The sequence below is a fragment of the Gopherus flavomarginatus genome, chromosome 1 (genome assembly GCF_025201925.1).
Source record: "Gopherus flavomarginatus isolate rGopFla2 chromosome 1, rGopFla2.mat.asm, whole genome shotgun sequence".
NCBI lineage: Eukaryota > Metazoa > Chordata > Testudines > Testudinidae > Gopherus > Gopherus flavomarginatus.
The window spans coordinates 96,404,649-96,420,189 of record NC_066617.1 but is presented as its reverse complement, the minus strand read 5'-3'; the positions used below and the strand labels follow the sequence as shown (position 1 = coordinate 96,420,189).

The 15,541-nt window shown below is 44.8% G+C and overlaps 1 protein-coding gene across 2 annotated transcripts; it reads right to left on the bottom strand.

Annotated features, from left to right (window-relative positions):
- Positions 1-751: 751 nt before the first annotated feature.
- Positions 752-14,142, bottom strand: CENPM (centromere protein M). Of its 2 annotated transcripts, none has more exons than XM_050955194.1 (6): positions 13,546-14,142; positions 12,688-12,764; positions 8,607-8,705; positions 7,336-7,415; positions 6,735-6,826; positions 752-966 (listed from the first exon to the last, which is right to left on the bottom strand). In XM_050955194.1, exons 1-6 carry the CDS (start codon positions 13,600-13,602, stop codon positions 919-921), a joined length of 453 nt encoding a protein of 150 aa, XP_050811151.1. In that variant the 5' UTR covers positions 13,603-14,142; the 3' UTR covers positions 752-918. The 2 variants fall into 2 exon arrangements, with proteins under 2 accessions (XP_050811151.1, XP_050811141.1); XM_050955184.1 differs by lacking the exon at positions 752-966 and adding an exon at positions 3,536-5,026 and having other exon boundaries at positions 13,546-13,872.
- Between the last annotated feature and the right edge of the window lie 1,399 nt (positions 14,143-15,541).

Here is a 15,541-nt window from a genome sequence, read left to right as displayed (position 1 = left end):
TTCCAGGTCAATTCCAAACCCAGGAATGACCTGTTTTCTGGGTCTGGTTTAGAACTGCTTACACTAGTGGCGCCAATACTAGTTTGACTGGCATAACCACCAGTATAAGCACTTATATCAATATACAACTGTGTGTACACTAGGAGGGTTTTGATGGCATAACTAAGTTGGTTTAAAAAAAAAAATCACACCCCAACCAACCAAGGTATACGGGCAGAACTTCTGAGGGTAGATCAAACCTTAGACATTAGTAGACTCATCCTCACAGCATCCGACAGAGGCAGGGGACTGAGGCACAGAGAGATGAAGGGCAGGATAGTGGCACATTGCACAAACAATTGATTTTCACTAGATTTCTACAATTTTGGCCAAATCTCTCATGAGAGTTCAACATGGTGGAGCCTAAATGTAGTCCTAGTTCAGCCTCCAACCCTTCCATAAACCTCATCTAGATGTGAATGCCACCTCCATAACCCATCTCTAGTAAGTATTAAAGCTGTGCTTTGAGTCTAGATCAAGATATTTTTGGCTGTCTGGCCCTGCTCTATGACAGGCCTTGCTGTCTCCTGTCTAAACAGCCAGCAGTTCCCCGAGGTCTTTACATAATTGTGGTTGTCACTTTAGATGAGTCCCAAGAACTTCTATTTGTAAAATGTAATGGACCTGAGAGACAGCACCACACTCTCAAGCATGCTCCAGTTACCCTGCCAGTTATATTACAGAAAGATCAGTTGATCAGGGCTACAGGTAAAGGAGGACAGCCTTTCTAACCATCAGAGAAATATTTGCCATGGGAAAGGGGGGAAAGAACAGCTACTCTTGATGGAACTAGATTTCATCTTGAAGCAGTAGAGATTCAACAACCTTTAAAAAGTCTCAGAGGAGAGCAGGACAAATGGGTTTCAGCATTTTCTCTCTTCAAGGGCTGTGATGAGGGAAGACATGTTGGGGTACACAGATTTGAGTCTGAGGGTAGAAAGGCAAGAATTGGTAAAGTTGTACAAGTGGGTGATAGTGAAGAGCATAGTGAAGACTTTCATCCCAGAGAAAAAAAATTAGACTATCATTAAGGGTACGATTCTCTCACCGAGATGATGGATTCTGTGACTTTCTGGGACCTCCATGACTTCCACAACAGAAAGAGCAGGGGCCCCCCCAACGGCCCTACCCAGCCACACTCCCTATGTTAGTTCCTCCCCCCACCCCTCCACACACGTATTTTTAGTAAAAGTCAGGGACGGGTCATGAACGTCCATGAATTTTTGTTTATTCCCCACCCGTCTCTGACTTTTACTAAAAATACCTGTGACAGAATCTTAACCTTAACTCCCAAGGAAGTGATGGCTATTAAGTAAGTGATATGTGCAAAGTCATGCTTCTTGGGAAAAAATAATCCCAACTATACATATAAAATGACGAGGTCTAAATAAGATGCCAGCACTCAAGACAGATCTTGTAGTCATCATGGATAGTTCTCTGAAAACATTTGCTCAATGAGCAGCAACAGCAGCAGTCAAAAAAGCTAACAACATTAGGAACCATTAGGAAAGGGACAGGCAAGATGGAAAATATAATGCCACTATATAAATTCATGGTACACCCCCCCTTTGAATAGCAATTCTGATCACTTTATCATAAAAAAGGGTATTTTAGAATTGGAAAAGGTACAGAAAGGGGCAATAAAAATGATTAGGGATATGAAACAGCTTCTATTCAAGGAGAGATTAAAGAGTGGGAACAGTCCCAGTTCATCTTTAAAAAAAAAAAACAACGACTAAGGGGAAATATGATAGAAATCTAAAAAAAAATAAAAATCATGAATGGTGTAGAAAAAGTCTCATTTATCCCTTCACCTAACAAGAACCAGGGGTCACCCAATAAAATGAATAGGCAGCAGGTTTAAATAAATAAAAGTAAGTACTTCACACAATGCAACCAACCTGTGGAACGTGCTGTAATGGGATGTTGTAAGGCCAAAAGTATAACTCGGTTCAGAAAAGAATTAGGTAAGTTCATGGAAGATAGGTCCATCAATAGCTCTTCACCAGGATGGGCAGGACATAACCTCGCGCTTCAGGTGTCCCTAAGCATCCAACTGCCAAAAGTGGAGACTGGACAACAGGGGCTGGATCACTTGAAAATTGCCCTATTCTGTTCATTCCTTCTGAAGCATTGATCACTGGCCATGGTCAGAGACAGGATACTGAGGTAGATGGACCACTGGTCTGACCCACTACAGCCATTCTTATTTTCTTAAATGACTCATCTGACTTCTACTGTCCAAGTCACTGAAAAGTAGACTGGACAACTGTCAGGAGAATGTACTATAAGGAACCATCCTGCGTTGGCTAGCGAAGGGAACAAAAGAACCTAAACTGGACTTCTTCCATTTCAATTACCCACCTACATGAGTTTGCACCTGTGCTTCAAGATCACATTGAAACTACTGGCTCCTCCAAACTGTGTGCTGGTTTATTTCACAAGACCTAAAGGGAAAGCAGGGCTGAGACAGCATACACAAAATATACAGGAGAAAATATAACCTCATTTCCTTTTTGGCACCACCATAATGCCAATAGGGACAAGGCCTCGCCTACTGCAGTCATGATCCACAAAGCTAGCTGAATATAGTTCACATTGATTGAGCTGCTGTGGGCTTTGCATTCTTGCTATATGGGCATGAAAATCCACTCCACTTTTTCCTCCCATGAGTTGCAGCCATTGCTTTTGGATATAGAAACACAGCTTAACATTTTAGCTCTTTTGTTCAAGCTGGCTGCTGGAGACCTCTCCATCTCCTTCCCCATGGTCACGGTGTCGAGAGGTGTGTAGATGGGATTTGTGCACCCTCTGGCTGTTAGGGAGGCGCAGAGCCTCCCTAAGTCCTTTCTGTAATGACTGCCAACACCCAGAGCTGATTGAACCTGCATTGCACTTGGGGCTGGGGCTCTGTATTCATTAGTTCAGTGTAAGGGATCACCCCTCCACACACCCTGGTTTAACTTAAGGGACTTCTTTTAAGAGTTTTTTTTTATTCTAGAAAAAGATTTCCTATTCAGTATGGAAGAGTCTAGACTTCTTAAACATTTTAAAAACCTTATTTACTTTACATACAACAATAGTTTAGTTATATATTATAGACTTGCAGAAAGAGACCTTCTAAGAACATTAAAATGTATTACTGGCACGCAAAACCTTAAATTAGAGTGAATGAATAAAGACTCAGCACAGCACTTCTGAAAGGTTGCTGACCCCTGGTCTAGACCATGTGTTCAGGAAGGCTGTTCAGATGTTCATGAGGGGTTTATTCCAGTGATGAGGTCTTAGCACCATCTTGTGGATTGAAGTGATAATTGCAACCCATCTCAAGTTACTACAACAGAAGCTAAACAAGCTGGTAAGAACTCCCGCACTCAGTTTACACTGTTGGCAGCACCAGCGTAGCTACACCACTGATAACAACTACCTACTGTTTTCCCAGAGCACCCACACTATGTATGAGTGAACGTTACCAGAGACTAGAGAGGGTCTGGACTAGTTTTTAGATAGGACACATTTTATTAACTTAATATTCCAGCACATAGTATCAGATTAATGGTATATTCCCAATACAATTACTACTATTTGTGTCTCGACAAGTATAGTCTGATTTTGGGGTTTATAGGCACAGTGCAAATGTATAGGCATGTCCAGTCTGTAAAAAAAATACATTATGCAGCATGTTTATAGCCAGACTAGCCACAGTACACCTTTCCACCCACGAAGAAAGAGCAGAGATGGCACAAGATCCAGAGAAGCTGCAGGAATGCAGATTAAGGGCCTGACTTTCAGAGGCACTCAGCAATTCTGAAAGTTAGGCCCTTTGAAATCAAACTTTGTTAGAGAGGAACCATTTTGTGGATCTTTACTTTTAGAACTAATAATAAAACTCACTGAAGAGTGACTTCTGCACTTTTCTGTGTAATAGACATCCTTCCACCACTGCACGGAGCAAATCCATGCCCCCATACGCACACCTAGACTATCAACACTCCCCCAGCTCCTCTCACGCTCTGATAGTCTCTCTATCTTGTGGAGACTTTTTGACTTACAGTGACACAGCACTGAATAGGACTGTCAGGCTCATTAGTCAGGTGGGGGGTTTACCTGCCAGGCAGTTTGCTGGGGCTGTATAACAAAAGATGACCATTCTTTCAAAGAAAGAAAAAAACATCAAATTTCTGGGCTGTCTCCTTTAAGCCCCTCCTCCCTCTCTGCTTAGATATTTAGGGATTAGAAAGGCTAGGCAATTTTTCTTTGCATATCGCCCAACTGCTAGGTCATTACTGCCAACTGCTGTATAGATGGTGGCTGCTAAACTGGCTTCCTTCCTTCAAGGGGCTTTATGGGTAAGTGAATTTTTTGCATTAGTGAGAATTGCTCTATTTCAATCTGAATACTGCAAAACTCTTCCTAATGCTTTACTATTTTCTCCCTGGTGAAACAGTCCATTGGTACTAGGCAGAGAGCAGGCAGCAGCCTTCTGATACTTCTCTCCATAACTGCTGTGCCTACCTGCTAGGATACACACTGACCTAAGGACTCTGGCCCTCTCCCACTTCCTATGCAGCTCTCAGAAGGCTACACAGCTCTTGGTCACTAACAAAACAGGGTTAATTCAAACTGGGACCTAGGAGCGAAAGGAGATTCATTAGCATGGCTCCAGCCACCACCCATCAAACAGGAACCAAGCCTTTCCTGTAAAGGTAACACAAGCAAGCAGCAGCATGGGACGAGCTGGCCTCATTACAAATCAACAGAAAAAGCATCTCAACAAAATTCCCACTTCCGTCTATTTCTGCAGTTTGAAACAGGATCGAAGAGTGTGGACAGGAAGAATGGCAATGGATTTACATCAAGGTTACTCATCAATGGAGCTTTTCATCAAAGAACTGAAGAAGAGGGCAGAAACCCCCGGCATGTGACCAGCGCAGATCTGCAACATCCGGAGCAGCCGCTGAGCTGTGGCAACTCTGATTCCTTCAGACTGGAAGCAGAGGGAGAAAAACAAAACCCACAAGTTACTTAAAAATAAAGGGATGGAAAAGAAAATCTAGTTGGTGCTGAGATGCAGAAGGAGCCAAAGTTAAGTGGGACCCAGATCAACTAGACACGGAGGTTCCCAAACCTGCTCACCTACTTATCTAGGGCCATTGGGAAGAAGGGGGCAGAGTCATAAAGGTTGAAAGCCCCTTTGAAGAAGTACTGGGACCCAAACCCACTGGTATGAGATTGGGGAGAGGGGAAGGGAGGAAGGAGTGAAAAGGGGCAGCAGAGCCACAGGGTTGATGAGGGATGGTAGGGGAGACATTCACTAGATTCAGGATGACCAACTATGTGCAAGGGAGCAGCAAGCCATTTCCATTATGCAAGCTTTCTTCCCACAGCCTTTCAAACAGCACCAGCCGATTAATTCCCCCACTCTCCAAGTACACGTCTGACTGCAGGGATGAAGTATGTGCCCCTCTAGGAGGTGCTGTGCCTTACTCTGTAGAGCTTGGGAAACCGGAAGTGTTTTGGATGTGTGAGCTGCAGGGCAATTGCATAACAGAGATAGCAACTCATGGTTTCACAGCAAGGTGACAGAATGTTTCAGGGAACTGGTGTATTGGGGCTGCATGTCTCGGGGGAAAATCCAGGTGACAAAGAAGTCAGCTAGTTACTATCAACCTCGCAGCTATCAAGATTTGGGTTTCTGATCACTTCACTTATCCCTTACATATGAATGGCCATAATGGGTCAGATTAAGGGTCCATCTAGCCCTGTATCCTGTCTTCAGACAGCAGTCAATGCCAGGTGCTTCATTGGGAATAAACAGAACAAGGCAATTATCTGTGACCCATCCCGTCGTCCACTCCCAGATTCTGGCAGTAAAAGGCTAGAGACAACTCAGAGCATAGGGCTGCACCCCTGACCATCTTGGCTAATAGCCATTGAGTGACCTATCCTCCATGAACTTATCTAGTTTTTTTGAAGCCCGTTATAATTTTGGCCTTCACATCATCCCCTGGCAACGAGTTCCACAGGTTGACTGTGTGGTGTGTGAATAAGTACTTCCTTTTGTTTGTTTTAACCTGCTGCCTATTAATTTCATTGGGTGACCTCGGGTTCTTGTGTTATGTGAAGGAGTAAATAACACTTCCCTATTCACTTTCCTCCAAGCTTTTGTTGGTTTAGCTGGTCAACTCTATAGGGCAGGGATTGTATCTAAATAGAAGCAGCAAAGAATCCTGTGGCACCTTATAGACTAACAGACATTTTGGAGCATGAGCTTTCGTGGGTGAATACCCACTTCCTCAGATGCATGTATCCAACGAAGTGGGTATTCATCCACGAAAGCTCATGCTCCAAAACGTCTGTTAGTCTATAAGGTGCCACAGGACTCTTTGCTGCTTTTACAGATCCAGACTAACACGGCTCCCCCTCTGAATCTAAACAGAGGTTATTTAAATGAAAGCAAGAATAAGTTTCTAAAAGCACATTGACTCCACTACCTGCACTTTGAGCGGCTGCGAGGATTTGGTTGTTGCAATCAAAATATACAAGCAATATACACTGGTATTCGGTTTAATCACACCTCATCATGATTTATTGCTGACGTACCAAATATTGTTAGTGAGTAGGAGGATTTTCTGACCCCCATCTCCTGCCCCTCCCGGCACCACCCCTCCAGTCACAAAATTAAACATCCTTACATCCAGCTCACAGAATAGGACAGGGCTGCTGTAGGTGTTTCCCAGTTTCCGGACAGCATTCATCTCTACGCTGCAGTGATTCATCCTACCAACTTCAGAGAGAAAACAGGAAGGCATTAGGGAAAGTTTTGCAATATTCCACAGCCCATCCCCAGTGGAGAAGAGCACTGAGGAATGTTTAGTTCCACAAATGATCCAAATCTAGCATACAGCATAGTCCTCATAATAGCAAAACTCATTCAGGCAGTAATGAGCAGGTCAAACAGAATGGCATTGAGATTAACATTAAGAAAAGTCCACGGGAACACACTTTGCAGTTCCATACAAATCAATCTTGCAATTCATATCCATGGGGGCAAGGGCAGAAAAAAGAGACGCCTGATTGGAGGAAATGAAGGGAAGGACCAAGTGAGGTCAAAAACATGTTCTGAGCTGGGAAAGAGATGAGATTCAGCAACATTTAAAGAAAAGCTTCAGTGACAAGCTGTTGGCTTGTTTTGTTTAAGGTGAAGCCATTCCAGGTGTTCTGAGTAGAAGAAGAAGGGATGAAACACTGGAAGGAGGAGGAGAAAGAAAAAGGCAGATACTTGGCCATACATACCACCTGTGATGAGGAAACACACTTTCCCGAGAAAGAAGTTGGCATCCATGTGTGATAGTGAAGCTTCAACATTCCTAAGACTGATGGAAAAGGAAAGAAAAAACACATCATATAATCCAGTTAAACCAGAGGTTAGGCTAATGCTAGTACCGTCACCAGCACAGCAGGAAGCCAGAGCAGCACAAAAGGAGAGACTTTCGAAGGCACAAATGGCAGATGGACATCCACTTCCTACTGAAAGTCAGGAGGACTTGGGTGTAGCTGCCATTTATGCCTTTGAAAGTCTCTCCCCTTTGTGTTTAGATACTAAAGATGGGTGCTAGAGAAGCCATGCAATAGACAGAAAGGAGAACAAAACTCAAGAGTAACAGGATACTGTTCAAATGAATAAATATCTTGGTGGAGATCTTTAGAGGAGCCTAAGGAAGTTAGGCATCCAAATCCCACTGGGCACTTAACTCCTTTAGTCTTCTTTGAAAATTCCAGTCCTTGTATTTTATAATGACTTTCATCTGTATGGCTGTCCAGTGTGACTAGTTACTTTTGAAGAGCTGTTCAAGTCCAGAATCAAAAGGTCACAAATGAAGTGGCTTTGGCAACACTCTTACCTTTCCCAGCAATAAGGTTTTATCCTGATTATAAAAATAAAAACAGGATTGGATTTCTCTTTGTATCAACACTCAGGTGCAGTGGTACAGCTGAGAGAGGTAAGGGATAAGATAGACAAAGATCAAAGATCATGTTAGCCCTGCCGACTGATGGAGCTCCAATCCCACAGAGGGACCTAGTTTAGCAATGCCATCATAAAGAGTACCTGTACATACCATTGACTCAGATCTGACTGTTAACTGAGACTACCTAGGGTAGGCCAGCTATCAGAACACCGTAACACCCACCACCAACTTGTATGCGGTTTCCATTTTACAGATGGTAAATTTTCAGATTTTGTGCACCTGACTCTGCATAACCAAATTAATAGCGCGACCAGAAAGACATTCCACCCTCCTTGCTATGACAGAGCACTGCACAATTAGGTGTGTTATAGGAAAGCAGGTTTCACATTATTTATTCATTGCCATAGGCAGGATAACTGCTGGAGGAATTATTGATCTGTTCCACTACAGCAAGTCCAATGTTTGAAAGCCAATGGCTCCGTGGGCTTCTAACCATCACAATGATGCAGGTGCTGGATCAGTTTACCTCAGGTTAAACTAACAACTAACTCCTTCCTCAAGTTCTCCCTCTGCTGTTCCAACCCCTTCTGCATTTACCTGTGTTTGCTTTGCATGTTAATCATAAAGGCAATCAGATCAATCCGGGGCCGGATGTGATCTCTCTCAGCAGGTAAAGGGAGGGAGGTCGCCACGTGGCTGAAAGACAAAATAAGTTTGCAAGTTTACCCAAATTGAAGAGAGTGTTAAAGCAGAATCCATTTTGCCAGCCACTTACTTAGCTAGAACGGTTAGCAGAAGCAGATTTAGTGTAGGGTGACCAGATGTCCCGATAAAATCGGAACCATCCTGATATTAGGTGTTTGTCCCGACCGATCTTTGGTCGGGATGCAATTTGTCCAGATATTTCGCTCCGCCAGCAGCACTCGCCTTATTTTTTTTAGCTCCGCCAGCAGACTCCCACCCGATGTGTCCCGATATTTTCTCTCTCTTATCTGGTCACCCTAATTTAGGGACACGTATTTCAATGACTATAAGCACTTGGTGAGACTCACTGCTTGGTTAAATGGCACTCTTGGTGTCCCCCATAAGCCTATTCACAGTCATTAACAGTCACAATTGGCATTTGATAGCATAAACTTTGTTCCCTCAAAGTTGCTTAATGAGGCCATCCCGTATGACAATAGTTTTCTCCAAGGATTTGTACTGTATTCTTCCCTATAAAAGCCTTAGCAAGGTATCAGGAACTGTGGGTATGGCTACACTTGCACTTCAAAGTGCTACTGTGGCAGCGCTTTGAAGTTTCAAGTGTGGTCGCAGCGCCAACGCTGGGAGAGAGCTCTCCCAGCGCTGCACGTACTCCACATCCTCTACGGGTGTAGCTTGCAGCGCTGAGAGCCGCGCTCCCAGTGCTGCGGCACTGTTTACACTGAGGCTTTACAGCGCTGTATCTTGCAGCGCTCAGGGGTGTGTTTTTCACACCCCGGAGCGCGAAAGTTGCAGCGCTGTAAAGTGCCAGTGTAGCCACGGCTTGTGTGCTGTTAGAGGTCCATCTTTCAGATGAGATGTAGACCAGAGGTTCCAACTCTTTACAGTCATTAGTGACGGCAGGGTTGTTTTTTGATTTTCCTTTTTTAATTGTCAGAAGAAGGGTGGTAGCCCTGGTCTCTTTGATCAACTTCAAATCAAGTAGCTGTCATGATCTTGTACCAGATATGGTCTGGCTACAGTGTTTACTTCTGAGCAAACTACATACCAAATGTGTTCATCATAAGATCCTTTAATGCTCTGTCAGCTATGGTTTTGGTCCGTTTAAATAAGATATTTTACACACAGCACACCTAAGAGAACAGTATAATACAGTTTGTCTTTCCATTACAATAATTACATTTTAGGGGCCTAAAATTTCTCATCTAACTACAGTTGAATGCAGCACTGTACTTCCTTGGCAACACTGCATGTGTGTAGGATAATGTCAGTAAATAGCGCTTTGCATTCTACATCAGAGTCTAATGCAGTAACACTTGACTATCCTGTAAAGCAGTGGTTCTCAAACTTTTGTACTGGTGACGCCTTTCACATAGAAAGCCTCTGAGTGAGACCCCTCTTTATAAATTAAAACCATTATAAATGCTGGAGGCAAAGCTGGGTTTGGGGTGGAGGAGGACAGTTCGCGACCCCCCATGTAAAAACCTTGTGACCCCGCTGAGAGGTCCCAACCCCCAGTTTGAGAACCCCTACTGTAAAGTAAATTGAGGTTATGTCAGTTAGGAGAGACAGTATATTTTTATCTATGTATCAGAGAGAGAGCGTAGCATCTTCCCAATTAAAGCTTCTAACCAGCTCTCTATGGTATATTTAATAATAACCACCCCTGCAACACTCAAAAAGTGATCTTTTCAGCTTCCAACAGAGTGTGTTTTATGTGTGGCTAAGGGAGAATCTTTTTGGCCAGATTTTGAAAAAATTTGGAAGTCATTTCTGAGATATGAGAGTTTAAATTTTAGGGGTGAAAACTCTCTCTGGAAAATACTTTTGTTTGTAACACCATTTGTCAAAAATGATTTGCCTTAAAAACTTAGGATGACATTCACGGAAAAGTTCAGGGACAGATCTAGTGCCTTTTATCATGTTTAGGAAGTGGAGCTACATATTTTGGAAGGTCTCCATGGCTGAATTCCAATCAGAATGGTTTGGAGGTCCCCAGCACAGGTGATGATATCTGGCAAATCTTGTACCTTTGTAACACTTACAGCTTATAGGTATTTGCTAGGTGAGGCAAAGGCATAAAGTTAAGGCATAATGCAGTGGTCTTACAGGTCTTGATGCTTGTAGGCCAATAGCTTAGCTAAACTAATTAGGGCATATGGCCCACAAATGTTTAAGCATAAGTAGCTAACAAAGACCAACCATAGATCATAAGATATCACAAGACAAAATGTGGTCATGACTGAACTGCTGACAGGTAACCACAAGATGTTAGTTTATATCAGCTTGGGATATTTTAAGCTAGAGACATCAGCAGATGTCTGACCACAAGAATGCCATGTAACCTGGCTGTACCATTCTCTGTATGCCTGGGGAGATGACAGGGTGATGCCCATTGATGATGGTGATGATAGTGAGGAAGAAGACGATACCTAACATTTCAGGTTGTTCTGCAAGGGATGGCATAAGTATAGGCATGCTCCACTCATTCTGTATTATATCTACCTATCTTGCTTGGTTGGAGTGTTTGTGAGTTTTCTGATTGTGTTAATAAAATTATTACAAATACAGAAGGTTTTTCTTAAGTGTGAGTGTTGTCATTGCTGAGCACATTTGAGCTCCCAGCTGAACAGCAATTCTGATAATACTTGGCCTAATTTTGGGACAAGAACCTACCAAATTCCAGAGTGCTAACTGCGGTAATGTAATTCACCTACAATCAATAGATCAGGCAACACACTTGCCAATGGCCTTGAATGGTCCAAACAACGTTATGGATTTTGGAAGTTTCTCAGTTCTGGTGGACAATTATACTGCTTTAGAATCACTAGTGCTGCAGCAGCAAGAGAAATATACCCTTCTCCCAAAAATCCAAGTTAATGCATTTCCTCTTGTAGATATAATTGCCAAAGTCAATACATGAGCAACAAAGGGAATTCCCAGACAGAAGATATCATATAAGCTGGAGTTAAAATTCCAAATGCAAATCAATAACGCGAGGAGGAATAACATATACATAAAAGGGTGTGTGTAGGACAAGAATTGCAGCTAGTGGACATTTTACAAGGAAACTTGAAATCTAATCAGTTTAAAGTAGTGTGAGGTACACCTGCCTGACTCCCCCTATTGATTTCAGAGAGTTTCCATTTTTGAATGGAAGACCCACACAAACAAAAAAAATAAAATATATCTATTTAGATGCTTATACTGCACCCAGCACTCATCTCCAAGCACCCGGGCTATATGAGGTATGTCTACACTGCAGCTGGTATCAGGGAGGGCAGACAGCCTCATGCTAGCACACTAAAAATAGCAGCGTGGCTGTTGCAGCACAGGTTATGGCTCAGGTTAGGCACCGAAGCTCAGATCCAAGTGGCGGTTGCCACATTGCTATTTTTAGTGGGTTAGCTTGAGCAGAGATGGTGCAAATCTGTGCCCACACCAGGAGGCATGTCCCCAGCTGCAGGTAGACCATTCCACAGAGGGCTAAGTAATGCACAGTAAACAAATGAAAACAAATATTCTCCCCCTTTAATCAGGAGTGGACTGCTATTTCCTGAAGAAAATGCAACTTGTCTCTTGTACATACACCTAAATTCTACTGAGAAGTTGTAGCTTGCAGTTGCACAACCATATTGATGAAATATTGTGCTCTGGGGTTCAGAAAAGTAAATTCTATCCTTGGACTACACTTGATTCCATTGCTACCACCGTGGAGATTGCACCTGTAAGTGAGTTTCAGGTCTGCATTTGACAAGTGAAGATGCAGCCGTACTGAATCGCTATCCATTTCCTGCAGAGCCTCAGTTTTAACTTAATCTGTCATAACCAAAACTACTTCCACAAGCCTATCTGACCAGATCTCAATTTGAGATAGAGTCTAGAAGAAAAAAAGACACAAATAAACCTTGGCAAAGAATAATTTCAGAATTGAATTGGGAAGATTTTTGTTCCACCCTTTCCCATCACTTACATATTTATCTTGAAGGTTTTTTTCTCCTTAAGAATTGCCTCTGCTAGCTGCTGCTGACTTTCATCCGTGCCCACCAACTGCTCAGGAAGGGAAAATGGCGTGTAAGAGATGCAACCAAAAGATGGAGGGAAGCCACTAGCTAGTGCCCTTCACTTTGAGAGGTCCCAGGGCATGTTATGAACAAAAAGGCTCAGGGAAGATGGTTCACACACAGGCAGCCACCTCTGGGGCATGATGGGGCAGCTGGTTAACAGCAAAGGCACATCTGTGGGGAGAGGTTGCAGGCACCTGCCCTGACATTTTGGGCCTGCGCCCATCAGACCCCAGGCACATGTGTCCAGCTGTGCAGGACTCTCAAGCCCCTGGCACTAGGGGAACACCTAGCACAGGTTAAGGAGAACAGAGGCAACCAGGGTGTCAGTGTTGCAGCCCAGCAGAGGAAGTGTCCTCAGTAGGGCCTCATCCCCCACGGCCAGGCTGGGGCTCACGTAGCCATCCACAGAGCACGCATGGCCCAGTCACACCATCAGCCCCAGCTCCAACTGGGTCCCCTCTGCAGGTACTGACCAGACATGATCCTGCTTAGCCAGGGGAGGGCACAAGCCCTGCCCACAGTCACTCTGAGGGGCGGGGCAAACAAGCCTCGCCGCCTATCAGCACAGGCCCCTGGGGAGGCAGGACAACTTGTTTGCATACTAAAATCAGAGCACCAATCAGGACAAAGGGCGTGGCCAAAGGCCTCGACGGGCACCGATTGGCAGAAGCAAACGGTTAACCGGAGGGAAGCGGCAGTAGCGGGGCTGTTGGTCCCGGGCAGGGGACGGGACGGGACGCGACGCGGATTCCTCACAGACCTACCAAGATGGTGGCCGCGTTGAGCGTCGGGAGTTTATCGAAGGGCTTCACCAGCGACATCTCTGCAGAGTAGCGGGCGGCCTCTGCCGCGCCAGGCTTTCAAACTGCCACTACGTGCTGCGTCATCACCCGTCGGACCGCCCAACGCACGCAGCGTAGGCGGAGCGAGATCACCGCACGCTACTGCGCATGTGCGCCTTCACGGGCGGGAGGGGCGGGGGGAAAAGAGTGAAGTTCTTCCGTTACGTTACTTAGGTCTCCCGGCGCGTGACTGTTCGGCGCGCGCGTCACTCCCCCTCCCCTCGTGCTGCGTGCGCAGGGCAGCTTCGCTGGGGGTAAGCCGGGGCCGTGTTAATGGGCTTGCGGCGGGCTGCACGTGCCTGAGTCGCCTGGGTCCCAGCAGCGCGTTAGAGAGACGCGGGAGGTTGGCCCAACAGCCCCGCTTAGGGACCTGCGCAGGGCCTGTCAGTCCCCTGGCCCAGGGCGTTCGGCGGGGGGCAATGTAAGCGGCTGGCCCCGCCTCGCTAGGATTCTCCTCGCCCCTGATGCCAGTAGCCTGGCTCATTCACCCAGGGGTGAGTCGGGGCACGTGATGCTGGGGTCAGGTTCACCCCCCAGCATTGGCTCCTGTGCCAGGTGATGTCTGGGTGCAGGTGAGGCGTTCCCCTTCTGTGCCCTGCACCTTTCCTGGTGACACTGGGGCGCCTGCCCCGAGTGAGGCTGTGATGGGCCAAATAAAATGACCTGGCCGGCCAGATGCGGCCCCATGGCCACCAGTTGCCATCTTTGAATTAATGTGGTTTGGGACACCACTGGCATTAGTCATACCTAATGGTGACTCAGGTTGGATGTTCATAATAATAAATAATACTTGGCAGTTCTATAGGTGCTTTCTATCCAGGTACTACAAAGCAGTTTAATAAAGATGACTGCTGTTTATACAGATATTAACTAATCACAACTATCTTATGAACTGGGCTGGGAGGATGAGTATTAGCTCTATTTTACAGAAGGGGAAACAAACACAGACTAATACTCCTAGAATGAAATAAGAATTTAAAAAAACGATTGGGGTTTTAGACAGGAGAGGGAAGGAGTTACACACCAGTGGCATGCTGTCTGTGTATACAAGGCTTGCCTTGCCTGCGTGCTTGAGTGGCTGTATGTTGTCCATCTGACAGCGCTCAGGGTGACTGTCCAGTCCTCAAGAAGGATGGCATTTGTGAGGATGTAATGTCACAAAGCATTTGTAGAACAAAATGGCATCCTTTGCACAGCGTGATCTTGACCCAGGTGTGAGGTCATGCCACATGGAGGATGCCATTTTGAACCACCTAAACATGTGAGTTATTGTATGCCTTACTAAAACTGTCATAACATGCCATTGCTATGTTCAAACTATAAGTCATTTTCTCACTATTAAAATGCAGCTACCTTTAGGATGAAATACAAAAGATATTTAACAGCATACAGCAACACTAATCTACAATTGAGATGAGAAGTGAATGTTTTCCAGTCCCCTTCCTCACTATCTGCAGCACAGAACCTCAGTACAGTGCTTAGTCATTGTCTCACTACTGACCCAGAGACAAGGGATCCTAGTTGTTTGCCAGCACCAGCAGAGAGGCATAGACTGATGAGGGGATTGAGAGCCATTAGGTGTAATTTTCACTCTCACATGGATTCCCTCTGACTTTCAATAAGTCACTTAACCTGTCTGTGCCTCAGTTCTTCATCAGTAAAATGGGTTTAATGGTCCCTACCTGCCTCTCAAGACTGCTGAGTGGATTCATTCATTCATGTTTGTGAAGAGTTTAGAAGGTGGAAAAGGGCTAAATCCTGCTACCACATCCTGCTGGATTTCCCTTGGAGCTCTCCTATTCACTTACCACCCAGGCATCCTGCTCTTTTGCTTATAGTATCACTGATATGAATCAGTTAGTTTACAGAGCAATTTGAAGATGTAAAGCAATATATAAATGTGTTATCACAATGGATT